This window comes from Schistocerca piceifrons, chromosome 1, assembly GCF_021461385.2.
Source record: "Schistocerca piceifrons isolate TAMUIC-IGC-003096 chromosome 1, iqSchPice1.1, whole genome shotgun sequence".
NCBI lineage: Eukaryota > Metazoa > Arthropoda > Insecta > Orthoptera > Acrididae > Schistocerca > Schistocerca piceifrons.
In genome coordinates this window covers 1,149,579,284-1,149,606,710 of record NC_060138.1, presented here as the reverse complement: position 1 = coordinate 1,149,606,710, position 27,427 = coordinate 1,149,579,284, and the positions used below count along the sequence as shown (strand labels likewise).

Genomic DNA, 27,427 nt, shown 5'->3' with positions numbered 1-27,427 from the left:
GAAGTTCTCATTTCAAGTATCCATGTTGTTAATCCTGTATGACGGAACTGAGAAGCCAACTATGTGTAATTAAAGGTCATTTGACATGACTTGTACTATGCCAAGATCTCTTATATACTAAGACTAGCTTATCGCATTCTGCTACGCTCGCGTTTGAATAGTAATCAAAAATAATTTTATAGATATATATTAGGCCTACTGAAAAGTTAATGTATTAATGAGCCGTTTCTTTTTCTATGCAAATTTGAGAACGTCAATTTGACATGGCGACTGTTAAATAGCTTTCTCTGATGTAGTTCACAAATTGCAACATCTTCTCAACTCTTCACAGTAATTAAGGCCATAGAATCGTAGTCTCTTCTGCATACGATTCTGGTAGCTGGAGTCCAGGGCTTATGTAAATCACGCCTTTTCGTTCTTGTGGCGATATTTCCACTGAAACTTTCATCCCCTAACACATATTTCTTGATATCTAACCGCGAAGTGAAATACCAATTTTCACAGATCTAACTTTTTTAAATATAACGAAATATTTTCTTAAAAGGGCTGAATTTCCGAAAACAGTGAAACACGTATTTTTTCATTTTCGACCCAGAAGCCAAATGCCGATTTTAAAAGATTCAGCTTTAAAAATGCTCTCACACTGAAACATTTTCATAAAACATTTCACCCCTATTTCACCCCCTTAGGCGTTGAATTTCCGAAAACAGTAAAACAGGAATGTTAACCAAAGGTGTTTGTTTGTTGCGTGATAATGCACGTCCCCACACTGCCAGCTATACAAAGCAACGTACAGCGTAGCTTCTGGAACTCTACGTTTTTGTTTCTTCTTTTCTGTAGTTGTTTGCACCAGCTTTCCGCACCTCGATTACCTGCAGGGGGAACCGATGTTAGTATAAAACTAAAGACATTTATGAAACTTTCGAAATGTTATTGTCGCCGCCTGAGGAACTTCCCTAAGTACAGGTAGTCAGCAGACAGGTTGCTCAGCACTTCCGAGAAGCGCTCCAAGAAGAGAAATGGAGCACTCCGTCGTCAGATATTTCATTTTGGCACCGTCGACAACCAACACCACTAGCTGTTAACCCAGCGGGCGTATCAGCAGCAAAAGCTAGCGCCCCTAATGTGTCGCAGGAACGAGCGAATTTCGGAGCCACCGCACGATTTCCCAGCTAGGCGATGTTGTCGTCGGCGTTTGCCGCTACCGGGGAATATTTCATGCAGCGACGACGTAAAATGTGTGTCTCCGAACTTGAGCGATCAATTCTCAGACAAAGCGCCGAAGGTCCTACTGGATTGCCATTGTGGAAGGAAGTGGTGGTAGTTATTTCAAACCCGAACTCCTTATACAGTATGAAACTGTGTATGCGAATTTAATGTTGCCTGGTGAATGATAGCCTACTTTAAACTATTATCAACATAAAAACGAAGGTGTGTCCGTGTGTCTGTTCGCAGAATACACTCATGCACACATCATTGACCCAGCTGACCAGAAATTTTCCCTAAACATAGCTAATACATTTCAGTCAAGCTCTGACCCACTATAGTTTTATAATTTTTCACCATTTCAGGATGGCGGACATTCATACCAACTACCTACAATGAACTCCAAAATTTATTGACGTTTCATCACTAAGTGGCTAACCCAGTCTCGTGTTTGCATCAAAGTTCGTGTTCCTCTGGTAATTTGATATTTAAAAAATCGTATCCAGATTTGTCTTGTGTTCAGTCGTTTTTCAAACAAGTTTGGACACGAGGCAGCGTAATCAGGAAGTTACCACGCAGTCATACTCACCTGCTACTTCACTGATAAGCCATCAAAGATTTCACCTGAGAATTTCTCCGAGAAATCTCTTGCTCTCGTGCGAAACAAAAAATTTCTTCATATAGATGATTTCCATTTCTTCAAAACTTCATTATCGTAATTATAGCTTTCATGATACGAATCTACCATGTAACCTCAGTCAGTTGCCGTGAGTTTTGATCCACAGTGCTACACATATAGCAGCAAGTTTACAGCGACGGAAATTAAACTTCGAATTTTACCTATTTACAGTAATTTGACTGCGTGTCGTTCAAGCTGGCAGAGGTCAAGATTTTAGATACTATCATCCTATCGTCCGCCGTTACGTTATTACATTACATTATTATATTACATTATTTTGATGGATCTTTAATGAGGTGTCTGTTAGAAACAATATACTTTCGTTAAAAAACGTTTCACCAAAATTATATTACAAACCACCAAACACGACACACATAACCGACACAACACTGAAATAAAATACGGCGTCTGCTCGGTCCGTTCGGCATTAGCCAATCACAGAGCAGCTATTAATAAGCGTTAAGAATAACTCTTACCGAAAATAGCTGTGACTGCAGTAACTGATATAATGAAATAAATGTTTAGCACATATCTACTTTGGATTGCTTTAGCTGACGCTCGGCACAACGAATAATCAGCAGAGGGCAATAATGATTAGTCCACCGATCGTTGATGTCTATGTTTATTACAGGAAATAATAGGAATAAAAAACTGAAAATTGGTTATCTCAGAAATACGATTTTTGGAGTGGCTTTAACAGTCGGGTTAAACTGGCGTGGAAAGAAAAAGCGATGTAACTGAGAACCGGTTATTTCAACGATAACCGCCATCCGTAGTGCGAGAACTAAATTGCGTCTGCGAGAGACTTCGCGACCAGCTGTGTTAGTTTTATTACTTCTGAATACATTTTCTAATTATATAATTCGGAAACGAAGCAGGTATAGCGGGGCGATTTTTCACGAACTCTATGAAAAGCATTGGTTCAAAGCCACTTCAGGAGTATTTCATATCTGGACTTTTCCTTTTCACTCTTATCTAGACTTGGTGAAATTCTGGGAAGGGCAGTGGTACATCCGCACAGAAGAGATGTAGACAGTGTCAGAAGAAAAATAGCTCTCGAATGAGAAGATACACGTGTAATTCGTTCTGTAGGTATCTGTGTCTCAAATATGGTACTTTCATGTGCGAAAACGACTTTGGGGACACAACTACTGATTCAGAGAAGATTTATGTTCCTTAAAAGACGACAAAAATCAGTTGTTTTAATCAGCTTTAATAATCAGAATCTCCTGTAGATGCAAAAATGGCTACTGCGTTTGTTAATTTCTGTTTGCTGTACACCTCACTGTATCTTTTGTAAATATAACAACTAATGAAGTGTGATACAGTTACCACATGGTTTCATTCCACCCTAGACTATCTACATTTACGATTTGCTTTTGTTTATGGAGAAACAAAAAATGCAGTTCAGAGATCTCGCGCGACCGATGTTGCTGGGCAGCGATTGTAACTGCGTGTTAGGGGAGTAGCGAATAATATTTGCTGGCGGCTGTAGTACGGTCCACTGAGTTTTTTTAGGATCCGTGGTACGTATTTGCACGATTCTGTGCTCTGCAAGCAACACCAGTGTTAGTCGACCTCATGCAAACACACTGGCTGCAGCCAGTATTGTGGGCCAGTTTCTATTGTGTTTACTTTGTCAGCCCGCCACACAAGCAATCATTTTCCACCGTTCTATTCTCGAATGGAATGGGACAGAGAAAGCCCAGCGGTGATACGAAGTGCACTCCGGCAAGCACAGTCGAAAGATGTACTTGGGGGTACCCAAAAGAAACCGGAATAATGTGGTGGGCGGAGTTTCCGTAGTACCGCATTCTGCCACCAGGAGAGATAGAGCTACCATTCCCGAGTCAGGAACCCAAATGTCGACGCTAAAGAAGGATTAGTTTGGCTTCTCTGAATTTTTTAGTAATAGCCTTATTCTACGCTTGTCGTTTATGTAATAGCTGGTTCTCATGTAAACATTGGCTTCTTGCTTGGAGAAACTGCCATAGAACGTCTTAACATGTTAAAAACCTGCTACCGAGATGATGCAGCAGGGAAAAGTCAGGTGTTTGAGTGGTTTTCCCGTTTCCAAAGAAATTGAATGTCAGTTGATGAGAAAACTCGACCTGGCCGTCCTCCCACGGCCCGAACAGATGAAAATATTGAAAACATTGGCGAAATCACCACGAAAGATGAACCACAGACCATTGAGTAAGTTGTGGAACTGTCTGAACTGACTTGAAAGTTCGACCAATCTTGACGGAAGATTTGAGGAAGAAAAGGGTGGCTGCCAAATTCGTGTCTCGTCTGCTGACTGCTGAACAGAAATAACGTCGCGAATAAATGCACTATGCTTTGAAAGAAGAGTTCCGAAACGACCCAAATATTTTTTGAAGGTGACGAAACATGGTGATAATGGTTGCGACCCTGAAACGAAGCAAAAATCAAAGCAAGGGAAGATTTACATGGTCGCTTCGCCCGAAAGTGGGGTCTCTAAACAATACTGATTACCGTTTTTGGATGTGAGAGGAATCGTCCACTCAGGGTTTTGTGCAACAAGGTTTTAGAGCTAACCAGGCTCCCTACCCGGGTGTTTTGAAAATATTGCGTCAGAAGTGGCTGATTTGTGGTAGTCGAGATACTGATTTCTCCACATCGACAGCGCCCCAACTGTCAGAGCTGTATATATGTGCCATTTTTTTTACGAAAATTTCCTACGACTGTGCCCCATCCTTCCTATTCACGCGACCTTGTCATTGCTATTTTTAGGGTGTTGTACCTCAGTCGGCAAAAATGAAACCCTTGTAAGATCATTTTGTTGTCCGTCTGTCTATCTGTCCGACTATGAAGACTTGTTTTTCTCAGTAACGCGTAGAGGTTTCAAGTTGAAATCTAGGTCACATACAGTCCCTAGGCGGTGCAAAAAATTCGAGCTTACAAATCAGTGCAATCAAAAAATATGATATACTTGCAAATTTACTCGTCAAAGCCTATAGGGTGCTTTCCGTTGACCTAGAATAACGAAATTTGGTGAGAAACAAGTTTTCACAGTACAAGTAAAGGAAAAAAACCCTAAAATTGTTCGATTGTGATTATATGACACAAAAACATATTTGACCATTATCAACTTACACTGCATTCGTCAACAGTCAGAAAGCTCTACTTTAGGTATTTAGATCTGGTTTCCAGTAGGCCTAATATGTAGAACTGTACATTTCCCAGTTTGTATGATAGTAGATTGTGATATGAAATGCTGTATTGTGTCTAGAAAGATAGACTGCCCACTATATATATATATATATATATATATATATATATATATATTGTATTGTAGATCTGAAGATGGTCATTACTGACAGAAACCGGTCATCGTCAAAGGAATTAATATTGTGTAAGACTGGAACAAAAAAAAAAAACATTTGATATGTAGAGTGATTTACAGCGAAGGTTTGTTTATGTAATTTACAAATATTTCGTGCCACTTGGCTAACATAGGATGATCTATAGAGCGTTTAAAATTAGTTGCGACTTTTGACAGTTCAGTACGGACGCAGTAGAGGAAAGTGTAGTTGCCAGTGCGTACTCAACACGTCAGCATGCGGCGATAACGCAGGCCTGTTCTGAGCGTAACCTGTCAGCCGCGCAAGCTGGCCGTTCTGCAATCCTTGTCAAACGATTTTAGAAAAACTGTACGGTAATAGACTCTGAGTCTCTTATAAGTTCATTCGTCAGCTTCATGATGAAATACCCATTAGTTCGTTAATGGTCATAGTTATTGTGATATTTCGGTATTAGAGAAATTCTTAAAGTTTGTAGTGAAAAATAGGGATCGCTGAAAATTTGCGTTTGGTGTGTGTTAGGTCTTATGTTGCTGCATATACAATTTAGATAACATACTGAATTCTTCATTAAACCTCGAAGAATATCGCTCTCTCTCTCTCTCTCTCTCTCTCTCTCTCTCTCTCTCTCTCTCTCTCTGTCCAACGTCCAGAAAATGGAATGTGTGTAAAGATCTCCGTCACGAACGCACACGCCAGTGAAAAAGCCAGAACGAAATATTCGTAGATCCTATGTATCTCATAAAAGGTCTGGAATATCGAAACAAGATTTTGTCAAATGATAGCACGCTAAGAGCATAATATTTTGCCATATGATTAATATGCGAAACTTACATATCTACTGTGGAATTCAAGCAACTACAGATGTTTTTGAATTAAATAACGTAATTTTCAAGGACCAACAGTAGCCAATGCAGAGAAAATTGCTGTGGGATTTTTAGCAATGTAAATGAAGAAGCTGCACATTTATTTTTGTGCTGAGACTGGGATTTCTCACAATTACTTATATATCTCGCTGTTTTAGGATTCTGTCTATTGTAACTTCAGTAGAATTTTAGAGAGATGTATATCAGTAACCTCTGCTGTGTTCAGGCAAAAGAAGCACTTAAAACAGCAGCAAGAGAAGTGACGTATTTCACAAAACTCGACATAGTCCTTTATGAATCCATGTCTCCTCAAACACATTCTTGATATGGCTGACAACTTAAGACCAGTCCTGTGATGTAACATTTGCAATGACCTCTTTCGTCAGCCTGACTTAGCGCAAATATCCTGTTTTTGCCACATTACTTTTCATCTACACCCATATATTCTAAGTCTGATTCAAATGATGATATGGAGGAATCCTGATTAAACCATGTATTTTAGCGTTAGCCCATTCGTCGACCTGGTAGCGTGGAGTTTTTGGCTTGTACAGTACTACAAGTTCCATTAACTTCGCCATGCACAAGCTAGATTCAACTTTGACCAATTGAACGTTCCTTTGTACCCAGACGAAAATAGCCGCTTCCCTCCGCTGAAACCGAGTGGTTTTGCGCAATGTCCATTGCTTTGTCGAATTCGGAGGAATATTTTGCAGCAGAAAAGTATCTTCACAGCCGAAGACCGTGTTCTTGGACGATCAGTTTTATTGCGAATCTCGTGTTCAGACGTGCTGCATTGCTGTTATTAACGCAGCGCCAACACGAAACACTCTTTCACAATACCTGACGACTGTAGAACACTTCAGTGCCAGAAAATATCGCTTTATTACGATAGCTGATGAACGTAGATGCCTCTAAAGCCACGTGGCACTTGTTTATCCACGACAAGGCAACAGGGGCCCTTTACCAAGCGGCTAGGGCAACGGCGTCATGTCCCCACCGGTGAGCCAAATGTCAAAAGCCGCAACTAATTTTAAACCCACTATGAAGTCCCCCGCCGCTCTGAAAACGATGCCTTTGCCGTCCATCGGTGATAGGCGTAAGGCAACCCGACTACCGCACCAAGCATCGGTGGTCCTTTACGGATTACTCTATCTTTCTTTCAGACTGACGTTCAGTGCTTGTGTTTCTCCGACATTACAGAGGTAAGACGCTGTCGGGCATCACACATGACAAATTAAAAATCGAAAAAAAAAGAATTCGTAGAATGAAGTACAAGATTAGACAAATGTATTAATACCAGTGGAGAGTATTGTAAAGGAGATTGAATGGTTTTGTCTAAAACCTCAATAAATAAATTTAAAATACAGCTTCGGCTCCTTTTTGGTACCCCTCGTACATACGGAGTCACTATACTGGTCTCTATCTGTCCAGAGGAAGATAAATATCACTAACACTACAGCGAATGGCCGTAGGTGGTCTCTATGCGCGCTTAATTACCCGACCGTTGTTAAAGTATAGAGGGTGTGTTATACAGCAGGGCTGAGGACTTTGCATAAGGAAGCTATTTATCCATTACTTCAGATGAGATGATGAGGCGTTCCGTATTTAATACCGAGACTCATTCAGTGCTTTCCAGGTCATGCTGTGGAATTCGATCAATGGCGCCAATATATTTCCTCTATTGCTGCTAGACTCAAAAAGGTAATTCGCTGCAGTGGAACAGCTCTAAGCTTGAAGCTCGAGGTGGCCGGGTAATTTCATTGAATCTGCCCGCTTCCTTTCTGCAGGACCACCCCGCGGTCTTTTACGAGCTCTATTTCTCTCTTCGCCCCCCCCCCCCGCCCCCTTCCCATCCTCTTTTTCGCCGAATCATCAGTATCTGCTCCGGGGTAGCTCGTTATATGCAAAGCCCTGTGCCGGAATTGTATTGGCCCATAAAAGCGTTAAAATTGTACCGCATTTCCATTTATACTGTCGCTATGGTAATTTGAAATGTTATACTAATAAAACAGGCGCCCCGCTTCCTAATACAATGATACTGACAGGGCGCGCAGCGGCGCTCTTTGTCCGGACTCGCGATTAATCAGTATAATTTCAAAATGTGTTTTTTTATATTTCCACACCACTCTCCCACATCCCGCTCCTGTTTAAATTTGTAGCGCGCCGCTGCCGCCAAATATTCTTCTACAAATAAAATTAAGCCCCCACCCGCCTATTAAAAGATAGAACGGCTGTTTGAAATGTAGCCGCTTTTGTTTTCCATAAAAGACCATTGTACTGTTATGAAATGATATTTACGACTGCCGTTCATCAGTAAGGGAATTTGTCACGGCAGCGTTTGTGAGTAGTGAACTAATTGTGTACACTTAATTGCCGGGTAGTGCAACTCGGAAATAATGAACGGCCGGGTGATACAGCATGAATAACGCTACCTCCTGCCCCACAATACAGACTCCAGACAGACTCTCTTCATTTTTAAAAACCGAGTCTCGTCTGCTTATTAGTAGCTACGTTATTCTGATGGTGAAATAGATTTCTTTCGAATTATCCAGAAAAGATGCAGTGTCGTTCTTAATCATAACAAATAAAGATAATAATGTAAAATATATTTCGTGTTTAGTTATAGCTAAATACCATATACAGGGTGATAATTATTGAACTATATGAAAAAAACGTAAATTAGTTACAAACTATGGCGTACACACACTTTATTCAACATGTAAAAGTCACTACAGATATTCGGATTTAGGTTATGACATGTTCGATATGCCTGCTATCATTGGCGATAACGTGGCAAAAATGAATAGCGAAATTCTGCACGACCAGCTGAAGTGTGGAACATCGATGCTGTCGATGACCCCCTGAATGGCTGTTTCCAGATCAGCGATGGTTTTCGGGTTATTGCTGTACAACTTGTCTTTAATATAGCCCCACGTAAAGGAGTGGCATGTGTTCAGATCCGGAGAATGTGGCGGCAAATCGAGGCCCATGCCAGTGGCGTCTGGGTATCCCAGAGCCGAAATGCGGCCCCCAAAGTGCTCCTCCAGGACATCAAACACTCTCCTGCTTCGATGGTGTCGAGCTCCGTGTTGCATGAACCACATCTTGTCGAAGTCACGGTCACTTTGGATAAAGAGGATGAAATCATCTACCAAACCCTTCACGTACTGTTCGGTAGTCATCGTGCCATCAAGAAATATGGCACTGACTATTCCGTGACTGGATATGGCACACCACACAGTCGCCTGCTGAGCGTGAAGAGACACCTCGATCGCGTAATGCGGATTCTCAGTCCTCCAGATGCGCCAGTTTTGGTTATTGACGAACCCATCCAAATGAATGTGGACTTCGTCGCTAAACCAAACACCAAATAGCCATAATAATTCCCATCATGTCCCGCGGCCAACCGTGCAGTTTGAACGTCGTAACCCAAACTATTCAGAAGTTGTGACCATTTTGTCTCATGTTGTTCAGTAATTGTCACCCTGTACATTAGTAAAGGCTAACCCAGTTCATGGCACTCTGCTTTTAGTTACAGGTTGTCTGTATAACGTATTTCAAGGGAAACAAAAATCTGATATTCAATATTTCATATAGGTACTGACCGAATTTAAAAATTTAAGATCCTGTCATAATCTACTTATTAAGAGGCATAATATTATGTTACAGCTTTGACGCACTAAGAGAAATATCCCGGCTAGAAGTTGTGTACATGTCTAGAGACAGTGTAACTTGCATGACCCAAATACCTCGATTATATTAATTCAGCATCTGAGAATGAGAGCAGTTAGTGACTTACAACAAACTTTACACATAATTTCAAACCGTTGCGAAACGTTTTCGCACTGACACGTCTTCACAAATGATGAGAGAAAAAAGTTTATCGCTTACTACGTTTTCCCTGTTCATGCAGTAAAACTGCCGCATCTGGATCTTGTCTGTACCTCATTAACACATTAAGTGCCCTGACCCCCATTTGGGGATTCGTCATTGTAACTAAAATTTTGCAATTCTAATAATGCTGGCAGCGAATGCTAGTGTTTCCCATTGTTCTCCAGATCTTTGCATTGAAATTTCGTCAGCTGTTGTTAAACGAGTGAGTTGTACACTTTTATTTTTGTGAGAAAGCTACGTTTTTCAGCGTTACAAGAGCTGCACATTTTCAAAACAGCGTTGTTATATTATTATGTAAATAACTTCCAATATCTGAGTACAGGCACGTTCTGTAATGGTCTGAGAAGATATTTATCGATCATTTATTTCAAAGACCTGTTTCATTTCTGCATGACACCTGTCCGACCTTCGATCACCATTGCATGACAGTTTACGCATAAAACTTTATTTTTCTTTTATTGCTCCTGAGTCACAATGAAGCACTCTCTATGAGAGAAGTTGAAGAAATTGTAAATGATCCGAACTTTATGACTTCTTTTGGCGATGATGGTGATGTGAATGAGACCATTGACATTGTTGAGATCCCTCCAGATCGTGTAGATGAGATGTCTGACTGTGAAGATATCGACGAAAATATATTTAAAAATACTGTTCCACCTGATGTGCAAGATTCCTTGGAAATTCATACCAATGGAGAAAAGGAAAATGAGGAACATGCAGGCCAACGAAAGAAAAAGTGAAAGCTATTATCACTTCTGATTGGACAACAGAAGATGCAACTTACTCTAAATCCTATCCTGACACAACAGGAATTGAACAGCGAAAATCCAATTTGGTAGCAGCACTAAAAGGAAAATCTGCTGTTGAGTGCTTTGAAGAATTTTTTGATGAACGGGTATTGAACTTGATTGTCAGTGAAAGTGTCTGATATGCTACACAGAACATTAATTACAGCTATGAGTTATCCAATGGATGCATAAAAAAGTTCGTAGGTATACTACTCTTCACTGGATACCATGCTCATCCACAGGAAAAGCTATAATGGAATGAAGATGAGGTCTTTGATATAAGGTGTGCAAGAAGTGTATGAGTCGCAACAGATATCTAGAAATAAAGCTCCACCTTCATTTCAATGATGACACATGTCTGAACAGAATCCCACCTGACGAAAGGGAAATCCTTTTAAAATTCATCCGTTGATGGATTTACTGAATAATAACTTCATGAAATTTCAAATTTTTTCCGACAGCCAGCATTAGTGAGCAAATGGTACGATACTATGGACACCATTAACTAAAACAGTTCATTCGCAGGAAACCAGTGAGACTGGGAGTCAAACTGTGGGCCATGTGCAGTTCTCAAAGTGGTTTCTGTTACCATATGTCAGTGTATGAAGGAAAGTCGAAGGATAGAGGTGATGTTTCAGTTCTGGACTTGGCGAATCGGTTGTGATGAATACGATTTCTTTTCTGCGGACTCCTGACCTTCACGACATATATTTTGATAACTTTTTCACAAGTTTCCGTTTGATGGAACAGCTCTCAGAAATGAGAGTAAGGGCAACTGTAACTGCCAATATGAGCCGAATGAATAACTGTCCAATACAATCTGAGAAAGCATGAGGAAGAAACAAAGAGGAGCGTATGACTATGGATTTGACAAGAGTACGGAGATAATGGCAGTATATGTGGAAGGATAACAATTTTATAAAGCTCTTGTCAAACCATGAGACAGTGCATCCAGTAAGCCAAGTAAAAAGGTGGAGCAAAACCGAGAACAAAGAAGTACAGGTTCCACAGCCAAGAATGATTTCAGAATATAACAATCATATGGAAGGTGTGGGCAATCTGGACTGGACTGTACAGAAGTATCGTGTGAGACTTTGCGGTAAGAAACGGTAGTTCCCATTGTTCACCAATGCATTGGATGTAGCGTTGTTCAACACGTACATCTACTGCCTCTTGAATGAAAAGATTCCACTGCTTCAATTCCTGAGGATGGTGGCAAGGTCATATCTTGTTCAATCATCTGCTGCTACTCATTCGAAAAGGGCAGGATGTCGATCACACCCAAAATCATCCCTTTCACGTATTCCAATTGAACTCAGGACTTATAGAAACAGGCATGTGATTGAACGCACAATACTGGGGAAACAAATAAAATGTGCAATTAGCAAGAAAAATGTGAGCAAGCAGTGTTCTGTGTGCAGTTGTTTTGTTGTCTGGCACAAAAAAATATAAAAAGAGCGTGACATGTGCCATGACCCCCATTTGAGAATCGATTAAAATGAATCATTTAGTTCAAGGTCATTGAATTTTTTATTTTATTTTCCTTTTCCCTACCTTTATGTCAATCAGGCAACACGGAAATAAATGTAGATCGAAGAAAATAAGCTCGGTACTTAGTGGGTTAATCCAGGCTGAGGTATAGTTTATCTCGTTAAATGTAAGCACTGTTTCATTGTGTCACTGTGAGGTGAAAAACTGAAGTAGATGTAACGCTCATTGTATCCACACTGTCCTTGGAAATGGAGTTATAGCTCCGAAACCCTTCGCAGAGCAACGAGAAAATAAAATTTGTGATGAAATATCTTGAGGCCCCATTCAGTGAAGCTCGGCCGCCGGTTGTAAGTTATATTTCAGTCGACGCCTCATTGCGCGACTCGCGTGTCGGTGATTATGATGAAATGTGAAGAGAACAACACAACACCCAGTTCACGAGCAGAGAAAATGTTGTGGATTGGCAAGAGAGCCAACCCACTATGAGAGGCAGCCGAAAGGCACGCGTTTTAGCTCACGCAGGCTGGCGTGAGGTCTGGAACAGGACAAGGAAGTTAGACTTTAGCAAAAAAGGACCTAGCTGTTGGAATACTTAACTTTAATCTGTAAATGGTGAATATCGCTCTTGACGGTACATGTTTTAGAGCATCAATAGTAACTGGTAATGGCGCTTTGCTAGGTCGTAGCAAATGACGTAGCTGAAGGCTATGCTAACTATCGTCTCGGCAATTGAGAGCGTAATTTGTCAGTGAACCATCGCTAGCAATGTCGGCTGTACAACTGAGGCGAGTGCTAGGAAGTCTCTCTAGACCTGCCGTGTGGCGGCGCTCGGTCTGCAATCACTGATAGTGGCGACACACGGGTCCGACGTATACTAACGGACCGCGGCCGATTTAAAGGCTACTACCTAGAGTGTGGTGTCTGGCGGTGACACCACAGAAAATCTCCAAGCCAGCTGGGGATCGAACCCGGTCCCGCTCCATGGTAGGCAAACACGTTACCACTCAGCTCAGCAGGTGGACTCTACTGCAGTGTTCAAGTACAAATCATTGTGGCGTAAGTCGCTTCAGCAAAGGTAGTTGTTTATGTTGAACGTGCTGCCAACAAGTCCACTACGTACAACTGTCAGTAGGCAATAGGAATTTGGGAGGAATTAATCGTAAGATGGCGAACAGGAAAGGCCGAATCGTCCGCTTACTGGTGGTAGGTGGTGGGATGGAAGTGGCTTGGGCATGTTTGATGTGTAAAGCAGTTAGAGTAGTGGGGATAGGATGGACTTTTGGGATGTTCCCAGATGGGTGGATTGGATTGGACTGGATTGTTTGGGGGAAGAGACCAAACAGCGAGGTCATCGGTCTCATCGGGTTAGGGGAGGATGGGGAAGGAAGTCGGCCGTGCCCTTTCAAAGGAACCATCCCAGCATTTGCCTCGAGCGATTTAGGGAAATCACGGGAAACCTAAATCAGGATGGCCGGACGCGGGATTGAACAGTCGTCCTCCGAATGCGAGTCCAGTGTCCCATCACTGCGCCACCTCGCTCGGTACCTAGGTGGATTGAAGTTGTGAGATTGTGTATGGTTGGCAGTAACGTATAGAGGGCTATTACAGTTTTGGTTTTCTTTACAATTATATGAACCTTACGTACAACTTTGAAACATCTGCTATCTTCAACCACTAGTTGCAATGCCGATTTAGGAACCCTGTGTACATCATAAAAATGTTTTTAGCCATTTTTAGGCTATATTCAGTTGTAGAGTTATGTTCAGCGGACAGCTAACGCAGTACAATAGATCACTGCTCAACGAAACAGGCTGTACAGGTTCAGTACCGCTTGGATCGTGGACCACCTCCCGTCACAAGGCAATCTGGGTGTACTTTATACACTGTTAGCAAGTAATTCCGAGACCGCTGATGTCCGGATTGTTCCTTGAGAAAGCGACCGCCGACCCACGTCAGAGCGTGGCGGCTGGGGCGTAACCGGCGAGAGACAGCAGCGCCGGGACACGTCGTGCTGAAACTTTAATCTCCATTTTCATTTAATCTGGCGGAGCGGCGCAGCCAGTCTCAATAATTCACGCGTGTAGCACCAGAGCGCGCCTTTTTCTCGTCTGACGTCAGGCGCGGGCAGCGGCTGACACATGGCCGCCCAGGCCGAACTTCTTCCCGGTTTTTCTTAGCGCCCCCCCCCCCCCCCTTCTCCTCTTGAATCTGTGCCGTCGTTTCTTCTCTCCGCGCCTTTCCGGTTATTACAGGAGTAAACTCATCAGTTTAATGCTCTAGCCCTCACGTTTATTACACTCCGACAGTGCTACGTAAAAGTTTTGGATCTAAAGATTCGTTCCTGCCCACGTCCGAAACGTTAGTGTTTCGTTGACATATGATTCTCTTCGTCTGGCTTCCATGTCACGTCAGAAGTCACGTTAGGATACCACAATGTATCACTGTCTTACTACGCAGTTTTTTTTATCACCTTCCAAATGGCACTATCAATGTCGAAAGTGAGCAATTCGGCAAGTGTATAAAAATGGTTCAAATGGCTCTGAGCACTATGGGACTTAACATCTATGGTCATCAGTCCCCTAGAACTTAGAACTACTTAAACCTAACTAAGCTAAGGACATCACACACGTCCATGCCCGAGGCAGGAATCGAAGCTGCGATCGTAGCAGTCGCGCGGCTCCGGACTGAGCGCCTAGAACCGCTAGACCACCGCGGCCGGCGGCAAGTGTATATAAAACATCTTTCACGTTTCACTGTTTTACACTATCTGTTTCAAGCTTTGTGGGGTCCCGTTTTCCGAAGCCTTCTTAACTAACTCATAAAAAAAATTCAAAGTAACGTCATCGGACTTATTGATGGCTACATTCGTGTTCGGGCCAGCTGAAGACATTCAATAGATGGACATCAAAAGAAATAAACAGACAAAAGTCGCCTGGAGCACTTTAGGTAAATTAAAAAAATTTCGAATTTAAGTTTCTGAAAACGAAAGAAGCCCTTTTTCAGTGTACAATCCGTGCTAATATGTCTTTATTACACCCGCTCTTTCTCTCTTCTTTTTTCAAGATCGCTACATTCATCCACTTTTTCAAGTACAATATTTAGCCGTCCAGCTGCTGCTCATGGTATTGAATATTGCCTTAGATCTTGCTTTGCTTATGTACTTCCTAGCTGAGAAGGACACAATTTACATGGGCTTTTTTCCGTTTTCTTTCTGTATTCGAAAAAAGTGCAAATTAATCATTTGATTTGAGTCGCATCTAACTTATTCAGCGCATACTAAAGAGGAATAAGTTTCGTGACTGTCCAGCGCAAGAAGACGCTGTAGTTGCCCATAGGAGAAGCACGATTGTTTTAAATTCACTCCGCAACAATGGAATGTTTGCCCTTGTGCTCTATTTTACAGTCATGGTCTACGCTGATCTTGCTGGAAACTGAAGCCTTTTAGAGCTGAATGTTACATTAGTTTGAATCGGTCGACTGTCGTATCAATACTGAAGTACCTTTTGCATTTCTGGTTAGTATTTCCGCTGTTATGGTATTGTTTAGTAGGGTAACATTAAGTGAATTTAGAAATTCTGTTGGGAAGTTAACGCTTACGTCTTGGTTCAACGTTTTATTCAATGGACTTAAATCTTTTTCTACCTTTGGTGCCATATTCTGTCTTCGTTGACTTGTTTGTTGAACTACGTCATTTATTGTTGTGGAAACTTCACTCATAAAACATTCTTTGTTTATGTAGTTGCTCTACATGCGCATACAATTATTGGACGAGCTGTTATTATTACTTTGCACAACTCATTTTGCCGGAATGAGAATCAATGCGCCATGTTGCGGTTCCAAATAGTATTCTACAACATTCGGAAACATTAATTAATGGTAGACAATATTAGTAAAATATCGAGAATATTATAGAACAGTGTCGAATTTTTTCACTTGAAAAATACAGTGTTGTGAAAGAGAGAGATGACGCCCTGATGAAAATCACGATGTGTCGGTGATTGCTTCAGACACTCGTAGCTCGTCAACCACAACAGCTGCTACCGCATAATCACTATAATGCACAACAGTAGAACAGACGGTAGGCAAAAAACTTGTTACTGAGCATTGGTTGTTTTTGGAATATCATCAACTATGTCCTCAGGCATCGTCTATATTGATTGTAATGAATAGCGAACATATGTTCCACTTAATTAAGCGTACGACTCAAATTCGGTACATTTTCACCGTCCGTAAAAAGATGATTGCGACGAACAACTCTGTTGCCTAGTAGTTCTTTATTTATGTCATTGAGTCTTCAGTATACGAAGTCTGTTCAAAAAATTCCACAAATTTCTCCCGAAATTTTTTCTACGCTTACCGCCGGCCGCAGTGGCCGAGCGGTTCTAGGCGCTTCACTCTGGAACTGCGCGACCGCTACGGTCCCAGGTTCGAATCCTGCCTCGGGAATGGATGTGTGTGATGTCCTTAGGTTAATTAGGTTTAAGTATTTCTAAGTTCTAGGGGACTGATGACCTCAGATGTTAAGTCCCATAGTGCTCAGAGCCATTTGAACCATTTTTCTACGCTTACCTTTTGCTTATTGTGGATACTCTCCTCCACTATACACCGCTCCCAACGCCATTTATACTTCCGGAATCAGTCTTGGTACGCATCTTGCTGGTTCCCGCGAAGCGGCGTCTGCGAATTTCCTTTTATCTCGTGTATCGTTGCGAATTTTCGTCCATTCAGTGGAGTTTTCAACTTTGGAAACAATAAAAAAAAGTCCTTAGGGGCCAGGTCTGGAGAGTGGAGGATAAGACAGCACAGTAACATCGTTTATTGTGCAATAGTCACGCAGCAACAGGGATGAATGTGCGAGTGTGTTACCGTTATGCAAAAGCCAGGCCGGCCGGTGTGGCCGTGCGGTTAAAGGCGCTTCAGTCTGGAACCGCGAGACCGCTACGGTCGCATGTTCGAATCCTGCCTCGGGCATGGATGTGTGTGATGTCCTTAGGTTAGTTAGGTTTAAGTAGTTCTAAGTTCTAGGGGACTGATGACCACAGATGTTAAGTCCCATAGTGCTCAGAGCCATTTTTTTTTGCAAAAGCCATGAAGTGTCTCGTCACATTTCAGGCCGTTTCCTTCTCACATTTTCATGACATGATCCAACTAAAATTTTACATTCGTCTGTAATCTCTCGGACAGTCAGTCTTCAAATAGCACACACAGTTTCATTGAAGATCCTGACACAACCGTCGTCGGTAGACGTCTAAGGGCATACTGAACCATGTGAACCATTCGTAACACCGAATACGGCTTAAGCACTCACCACCGTAGGCTTCATGCATCATTTGGTGTGCCTCTGGAAAGGTTTTCTTGAGTGTCATGCATAATTTAATGCAGACGTGTTGCTCCTCTAGCCCTGCCATCTCGAAATCCGCGAACTGTGCGGCACAACGTTCTACTCAATACAGCACTGAACAGTAACGAACAGACATGCAACAATGAAACTTCCGGCAGATACACATTAAACACAGGCACGCGCAGGGATGCCAACTGCATTTCATTCCAACAAACCGTTGGTGCAAAATTACGAGTGTTCCGGAATTTTTTGAACAGACCTCGTATATTAGTTCGTTACCTAGAATAAATGATTTCGTGTTTTATTATGGATACGCAAACCATGATGGCACGTAAGTTTGTGCGCCCACATGGGCGCCACGTGTCACTGGTTCTGCAGTCGCCGCAGGCACGCGGACAGCAGCTGTCTGGGACCGCATCAGGCGGTCCATCGATCCCTCATTAGGGCCGGGCGCCCCCCGACTGCTGCAGCGTGGCCCCGAATACTCCGCGCCTGATTATGGACAGCGATTCCCTGCAGGATGCTTAAAGGTAATAGGTGCACGCTACCTTGCTGCGGTGAAGCAGTGGAACGGCGCACCCTGCTGCTTCGCTTCACTAGCAGCGACCGTCTACATAGTAACGGTCCGTTAGTATAGTACGTCTCACTTTGGAGGACGCTTTGTGAAGAGGGAGAGGAAAGAAAGAAGAGAGGGCTCGGGGGAGGGTAGATAGGGAATGTGGAGATGAGGGCGTCTGGAAACTATTTTACCCCTGTTTTTGCCGGCCGGAGTGGCCGAGCGGTTCTAGGCGCTTCAGGCTGGGACCGCGCGACTAGGGGACTGATGACCTCAGATGTTAAGTTCCACAGTGCTCAGAGCCATTTTAACCCCTGTTTTTCTATTCCCGACTCTTAAGAGCAAGGCTGGAAGTTGTAGAATTTCGCTCTTTTCAGCTAAATATGATGGCAGGCTGGAAATGGGGCAGGGGGATTCCCAATTGAGGATGCGAAATGGTAGTTCTCGAAATATATTAAATAAATTTAATACGTCTAACCTAGATCATATTGTGCACCATCAGTCCACTTGGGAGCTGATACACCGATCCCATCGTTACTGCATCCTGGATGTCTGTCTTTCTTAGGGTGCGATTCCGCTTGAATCTCTTCCATTACATCAAATATTCGACCATTCACCGTTCTTAGGGTGTTTAGTGTCCCCTGCGAGTCTGCTTGAATCTCTTCCTCTGTGTCAAATCTTCGCCCCTACAAATAGTGAGCAAGGCGGGTGGGGAACATCAATCATTTTGTTTTGGACAAAACTTTCAAGGTAACGTAGCCGATATGCGGTCGTGAATTGTAGTGGTGGGGTACACAGGCGTTCGAACGCCACGTACTCTCCTGAGACGCGACAAAAATAAAGCAACAAGTACTTATTGTTACTCTTGACTTCTCGAGATTTCTTCCATTGGACAGTTTCAAGATCATAACCATGTTAACATCGAGTGTAGATTTAAGTGTCAGGAAGTCGTTTCTGAAAGTATTTGTATGGAGTGTAGCCATGTATGGAAGTGAAACGTGGACGATAACTAGTTTGTACAAGAAGAGAATAGAAGCTTTCGAAATGTAGTGCTACAGAAGAATGCTGAAGATTAGATGGGTAGATCATAAAACTAATGAGGAGGTATTGAATAGGATTGAGGAGAAGAGAGGTTTGTGGCACAACTTGAAGAAGGGATCGGTTGGTAAGACATGTTCTGAGGCATCAAGCGATCACCAATTTGGTATTGGAGGGCAGCGTGGAGGGTAAAAATCGTAGAGGGGGACCAAGAGATGAGTACACTAAACAGATACAGAAGGATGTAGGTTGCAGTAGGTACTGGGAAATGAAGAAGCTTGCACAGGATAGAGTAGCATGGAGAGCTGCATCAAACCAGTCTCAGGACTGAAGACAACAACAACAACCATAAACCCAACTTCCGTCACCAGTGACAGTCTTTGGACGAGAAATTGGGTCGCTTTTCAGTACGTTGCTTCTGACCGTCGAACCAGTCGTGGCCCAAACTTCCCTCCAGTCCTTCCCATTTCCAGTTCTCGCAGCACAATGGGTACACACTTACCACAATTTATTTCCAGAGGGTGGCAGGGGTCTTGAATGGTCTGCTACGCCACAACACTAGTAACGAAGGGAAACCTTCCGAAAACCATGATCGTAACTGGGGTAATGTATTTCAGCGACATGGTTGACTATTTACTATCCGTCGGCTAACGAACGGAAGAGGACTTGGGGAGGCACCTCCCTCGTAATTCTAATAATGCTGCGGTAAACACGGCATGAAATTGTATTGCTTGTGAAATATTGTCAGCCCGAAGTGTAGCGTTACTGACCGCTAGGCGCACCGAAGGTAACTAAACATCAGTGGCTGTCGCCAGCGGCTGGAGGGGGGGGGGGGGGAGGAGAGATGTGTAGAATATTTTCCAAAATTGCTGCCTTCATAACTGATGCGCAGTGTACTTTACTGGCTTATTTGTTTTAACGAACAAAATGGGTGTATTTATAGTACTAGTTTTGTTCATTCGAAGATCAACATTGCATTGTTGCAGGACCTGCCAACGTATTACAGTTTTAAAACAAAAATTATTTTATATATCTGGGTATTTATATACTTGCAGATGCCGTATGACAAGGATGGAATAGGAGGTCGGTCGTGGTCTTATAGTAAGAACCGTCCCGGCATTTGTCGAAGTAATCTGGAGAAACCGCGGAAACCAAAACCACGATGTCCAATTGAGGATTCCAGCTTCCATCTTTCCCGAATAGAAGACCTGTCTGTTAAAAACAGTGTAACTTCTTTTACAATACTGTTCTTGGAAAGAGTTTATTTCACGATGTAAAAGCCAATGCTGCACTGTTAATTGAGTGCTCAACACCAATAACTGCATACATTACACACTAATATTAGGGCCATTACGATGACAAGCACGATGATGTTTCGTTTTGCATTCATTTGTTTAACCTAATAGTTGCATTAGTATCCATCCGCAATGATTGAGACGTTGAGCTCAGAAAGAGATGTTAATTTTATCCATTGTAGAGTTTAATTGCAAAAGTTACCGAAAAAAGCCACTTTAAACCGAAACTGTAATGAGAAGTGGCAGCTGTTGATGGTTAAAATGGTGGTCGATGCCAAAGCCAGTAAAATAAATAAAACGTGTTGCAGTGACAGTCCGAAGATGATCTCTCAATGTAGCGTGGTGAAAGATGTCTGTCTTAAGCCTGCACGACAGCAGGTCTCACCCCGTTATTTTGTGATGTTGTGTGGTAGTAAATAGACATTACAAATACTAAACAACTGTAACTAGGTATGAAAAATTGGCGTGCAAACGTTGTAATTAATTCTCGACCATACTTTTTGCAGCTAATTTGCAAACTGTAGATGTGTTGTCAAGGGCGATTAGAATAGCTATTCATAATGAGATTTTCACTCTGCAGCGGAATGTGCGCTGATTTGAAACTTCCTGGCGGATTAAAACTGTGTGCCGGACCGAGACTCGAACTCAGGACCTTTGCCTTTCGCGTGCAAGTGTTCTACCATCTGAGCTACACAAGCACACCTCACGCCTCGTCCTCACAGCTTTAATTCCGCCAGTATCTCGTCTCCTACCTTCCAAACTTCACAGAAGCTCTCCTGCGAACCTTGCAGAACTAGCACTCCTGGAAGAAAGGATATTGAGGAGACAGGGCTTAGCCACAGCCTGGGGAGTTTCCAGAACGAGATTTTCACTCTGTAGGAGTGCTAGTTTTGCATTTTTAATCTGTCAGGACGTTTCATAGTAACTATTGTTATTGTAAAAACCAAAAGAAAAAAAAATGTGTTTTCACCTGCTCCCAATAACTACAGAAAACACTATGGTCACGATCTGTGTTACTCGAATTTTAATCTGCTTGAATGTTCACGGATCTAAGAAATTACACAGATTTCTAAGTGCGATAATTATTAATGTATGCCTTCATAAAGCATTAAATTTTATTTCTTGCAAACTTTAGCTTAGTTTCTCATTACTCCATACCTACCGAGCAGTTTGCTTCCCTAGGTTTCAGGGAATCGAATGAAATTCCACACCCGCGATTAGAGTTCTGACGGTTTGCTTTCGTACACACTCGCAACTACCCAGTTGTTCCTACCATCATGCACCGTTGTATTCAATTGTGGCAGCGAACGACTCATACGCTTCACCTCTAGAGTAATTCTGACATTTCTCCAATCAAACGCACCAGTAATCTCTCCTCTGTTCAGACACTTTTCTGTTTCTTTTCTCACAGATTCCGCCTGACCTGTCCACTGTCAGGTAATATAAACGACGGGAAAAGAAAGAAAAATCTCGGTCTGAATATCTTTTCATGCAAAACCTGTTAAAACGCTTCGTTTGCCAGATTTTCCACGCTCCGCTTTCGGTTTCTTCCTTCCTTTCCGCGAACTGCGTTCATTGTTGCCGAAACGTTCTGCATTTTACGCACTTCTGCCGTTTGTCTAAAGCAGAAGATACTTTTCCCTTTATTGTGGTACGGCTAACATAAAACTACACTTTTCGCAAGTGCTGATGAAGCGGCCTATTCCATTACAGAGCAGCAGAAAATTCTGTACGGCACCTGCAGACAATGTTAACTCAGCGGGGCTTACTCACATAAGGTTTTCCTATGTTAAACGAAGGAACAACATTAATTATTAGCGGTGTGTGATCAGCATGTGGGCTTTGTGGTTAACTGCAAATACATGTAAATGAGGTCAGGCCGTTGCTATTTCCGCTGAAACTAGCCACTTCTTTCACGAAGGTTTGGCAGTGGCTATTATCAAACCCTCGTGCATCATGTTTATCACTTTAGCATACAGATTCGATCCACGCTTTAACGAGATACTGTAACTGTTCGCTTAGCGTAATAGGCAATCATTTACCATGTCTCGCACTAAATGGAAATCTCGTATTATATCGCTTTTAATCGCGGTACCACATTAATCTCCGATTTATGCGTCACTGCGTGTTTGACAGTTATGGGTCTTATAGTTATGTAGTTGCTTTTTCACTAGCTTTGGGTACAATAAGCAATGCGTAATAATTTTTTTGAATGGAATGTAGTAATGAAGTGAAGTGATATATCATTCTCTTTGAACGGTTGAAACTATTGATGTGAAACAAAGCGCTACGCTTCATAGCGTAGGCTTGGATGAAAGTGTAATTAATGCGTTACCGAGATGGGTTGTAGTTAAATTTCTTTCGTATGTTGTCACTGGACTTCCCTGGGTGAAACAATGTACAAATTAATTGTTTCAGTTGTTGCGCTCTTGTATACGGGAATAAGACCTTATTAGTGTAATACATTCCCAACTGCCTGACGTCCTTGAATAGAACAGCAGTTAACATAATAATACATTCCATTTTAAGTGCGGCGTGTCTTGAAATTCTTAAATATTGTTAGAGGACATATTGATGTGAAACAAAGCGCTACGCTTCATAGCGTAGGCTTGGATGAAAGTGTAATTAATGCGTTACCGTGATGGATTGTAGTTAAATTTCTTTCGTATGTTGTCACTGGACATCCCTGGGTGAAACAATGTACAAATTAATTGTTTCAGTTGTTGCGCTCTTGTATACAGGAATAAGACCTTATTAGTGTAATAAATTCCCAACTGCCTGACGTCCTTGAATAGAACAGCAGTTAACATAATAATACATTCCATTTTAAGTGCGGCGTGTCTTGAAATTCTTAAATATTGTTAGAGGACATATTTATATAAGAACAAAAGCAGCTATTTAATTTGTTGACTGCCTAGTTTCGAGCATAGGCCAATTCTGCCATCATACTTCTCAAGAACTAAGTTCATGGCTATCCGCCATCACATTATTCTATCTACTTGGCATGTTGATATGATACGTTAATCGTTAGCAAGCTGTAGCAGAATTTTGCTGTTCGTAATGTTGGATTATTTTATGTTGCATTTGCCAGTTTGCTTTTCGCATATGAAGAAGAAGGCTAGGTGAGATACAATAAAATTCAAATCGAACATATCCATTAGATAAAGTAATATGAAGATGTTATGTCTATCTGATAACAGAAGAACAGCTGATCTCACAAAATAAATATAGTTTCATACAGAGATTATGTGGCTTGTGAAAATTGTTGTGCGCGAAACTTTGGCGCTAGCAAATTAATTAACAACTTTGGTTCACATATGAAAATATACTTCGTTCATGTTACTGTTTTACCACTGCGAGTGCGACGTCTTCGAAACAGAACCTCTTTGTAACATTAACCATACCATGGAAAGACGGCTGTGTGAATTGCGTTTCCTGAAAATCCTGCATCGAAATGTTTAGAGACGGAATAAACATCCCACATTCTGTTATTCGCAAAAATACGGAATTAACGCAAACAGATAAGTTGCGGTAAAATGTCGAGATGTGCCATGGAATAAATAGAGCAACTCGTTTGCAACAATTGAAAGATATGCTTTTGTTATCAGTTGAGCAATTGGCTGTTTTCGGCGAGTTTCGCCATTAAAACGATTTTGCTGATTTCTAGTAGCGCTTAGAAATCATAGTGCTTCGGAATTTACTGACATTTTTTTCTTTTGTTTCAGGGTTCGGTTTCGTCACGTTCCAGAATGAAGACGTCGTAGACAAAGTATGCGAGATTCACTTTCACGAAATCAACAACAAAATGGTAAGTTCATTCTCGTAAATATCTAATTTTGCTGGAAGAAATTGCTTATATTAGTTCATCAAGACATAGTAATGTTAAATATAAAAGTAACTGGTACTGCATTTCGATCAGTTAGAATAGAATGTAAGGCTTGGTTGAGAAAAATCGTGTCCTGTGACGCGTTCTGTAAACTTGTTTCCAAGTTTTTTGAAAGCTTTTCTGTCACCTGTGTTATCGTATTAAATATGTAACATTTTAGTATCTTTTGTAGTTCCTGCCAGAATCTCAGCCGATACTTTGTACTAACGTTTTCAAAACCTTTCATTTATGACCTGAACATAATTCCTCGTTGATAATTTCTGGCGTAATCGGAACAGTAGCAGTAAATCCACTTATAATAACAAAATATAAAACATTTTCCATGTTACGGGCGTTACGAAGTGGAACCATGTCCAAAGATATTATTATGCGGACACTGTACAGTGGCAGTTCTAGATAGGGAGTGTTTTGAACTATGGTTGCGTAAGATTCTCTGTTTCTATATCACACACATCTCCCTGTTAAAAAATAAAAAAACGCTTTTTTTAAAAATCTTCTTTATTCTGAGGGAAACTAAATTGTTAAATACGCTTCGTCACAGTAGTACTGCTTGCTATTGTGATTATGTTGTACACTACGGTTCGTAAATATGCATAAAAGGGAGACAATGCCTGAGATTGCCGGCCGGTGTGGCCGTGCGGTTCTAGGCGCTACGGTCTGGAACCGAGCGACCGCTACGGTCGCAGGTTCGAATCCTGCCTCGGGCATGGATGTGTGTGATGTCTTTAGGTTAGTTAGGTTTAATTAGTTCTAAGTTATAGGCGACTGATGACCTCAGAAGTTAAGTCGCATAGTGCTCAGAGCCATTTGCACCAATGGCTGAGATTGTCGTTTACGAGTCTTGCATGCAATGAACATTGCTCGAAATATGTGTACGTTCAACAAGCTGACAGGTAGTACATTCTGACACTATCGAATTTATCGAAGCTTTGTGTCGCAAATGTGCGTTTATGGAATACCAGACATAATCTTACAGTATTAAACTTTATTATACAGCCTCATATTTTCGAAAGATAAAATGCCTATTAGCAGTGTTATAAATGTAACTGGACTTTTCTGTCAGATGTCTATGAAAACTGTTCCTTTCCTAATTTATTTCAGTGAGTTTAATCATGTAGCGGCCACATAACCCTTCTTATCATTGATGGTACTTCTTCCATCACGGGGGCAACCTCGCCGTTTGTTCTGGTCTGTTACACAACGTGGAAGGAAGACTGGTCCCAAAATACGGTTTCCAGTCATCCATGCCCACACATTGCGGCTGCACCGATGCTATCGATTCGCTGTCGCCATACCATGGGGGTTCTGCATACTATCCACACATGACAGTTATGAAAGGTGTAGATACCACTCCGCGTAAAACTGGCGTCACCTGCAAACAGGATGGATGACAAATCCGGGAATCGTGGTTGCCTGGGGAAAACCTAGTGACAAAACTGCTCCCGATCTGGAAAATCTGTAGCTATAGTTCAATTATTTTATCTTGGCGCATGCCCACCCAGACGCGGGAGATTGCTGCGTTGCCAGTTGCACGCGTCAAGAGAAGCAGCGCCATAGTACAGCATAGTTGGCAAGCTTACGTTTAGGGGGGAGCGCGCAGTTCATGTAGTAAAGCCACCACGGCCGCATTAACCCTTTCGCTGCTACAGAGACGTGCTCCCCGCATACCGAGCTGTGCGCGATTTTGTAACCACTGCACTGCTCGCCTGTGCTGACACATGGTGTTCCGACTGCTTTGACACTCTTATCATTCGATTCCACAAAAACTATTTGGCCCAAAAATCAGATTTTTACACATTTTCTTGCCTGATACCTTCCCCCCACAAATGAATTAATTTTGTTTCGATGTTCAACGCAGTTATTATGCAGCATTAAATATAGTAAACCATTGCACGAAATTTCGAAGAATTTGCAGAGGTAAAAGTCCATAGAGTATACTTTCCGTATGGTCGATTTTAGTTGCCACAATGTTGAGAATGAAATGTGGACAAGATACCTAAATTTCATATAAAATTTACTGTATAACAATATCTCATTTAATTTAAGTACCACATAGGTGTCGTATGTAATGTTGAGAAATATTCCGTCTTTCTCGACTGTAACAAAAGTTTTATTTACACCGGGCACGTTTGCCTTTATTTTAAAGCACTTAAATCAATCAAAAGGAAGTAGACAAAGTACATTAAACAAAACTGTGGACTTACAAAAACAAACTTGAATATACCGTCTATCAGTGAAGTGCTCTGAGCTATGTCAAATATAATTTTTGTGTGTGGCACACACAAACAGCATTTATTTGCTAAAACACTGATCAGCCGACACAAACGTTGAATATTGTGTTACCGCAGCACAAAACTACGAAAGGTGACTTGGCAATGGAGGAGACAAAATACTGTCCACCGAAGATGCTTCAAAAGAGAGAAACGCGTCTGGTCTAAATAAGTCGCTTATTACAGTTGCAGAAGAGGAATATATTTCAATACCATTGGGAAAACTGCGACTGTGGAACAAAAACAAGAAAGAGAACATGAGTATCATTGTGTATGTGCCATACCTTTCATTGATTGAAGTGCTTTAAAATAAAGCCAAACGCGCCCGGTGTAAATAAAACTTTTATTACGGTTGCGAAAGACGGAATATTTCTCAATATTACATACGACACCTATGTGGTACTTAAATTAAATGAGATATTGTTATACAGTAAATTTTATATGAAATTAAGGTATCTTGTCCACATTCATTCTCAACATTGTGGCAACTAAAATCCACCATATGGAAAGTATACGCTATGGACTTTTACCTCTGCAAACTCTTCAAAATTTCGTGCAATGGTTTACTACATTTAATGCTGCACAATAACTGGGTTGAACATCGAAACAAAATTAAGTCATTTATAGGGGGGAAGGTATCAGTCAAGAAGATGTGTAAAAATCAAATTTTTGGGCCAAATAGTTTTTGTGAAATCGAATGATAAGTGTGTCAAAGCAGTGGGTACACCACGTGTCTGCACAGGCGAGCAGTGCAGTGATTACAAAATCGCGCACAGCGCGGAATGCGGGGAGCA

At 41.7% G+C, this 27,427-nt stretch overlaps 1 protein-coding gene across 1 annotated transcript in view; it reads left to right on the top strand.

The window, feature by feature from the left end:
- The window catches only part of LOC124778758 (RNA-binding protein Musashi homolog Rbp6), a 1,305,122-nt gene that overhangs the window by 1,172,566 nt on the left and 105,129 nt on the right, over nucleotides 1-27,427 (top strand). The window contains exon 6 of the mRNA XM_047253666.1: nucleotides 24,203-24,285. Within this exon, the coding sequence (XP_047109622.1) occupies nucleotides 24,203-24,285 (83 nt within the window). The remainder of the gene's footprint in view (nucleotides 1-24,202; nucleotides 24,286-27,427) is intronic.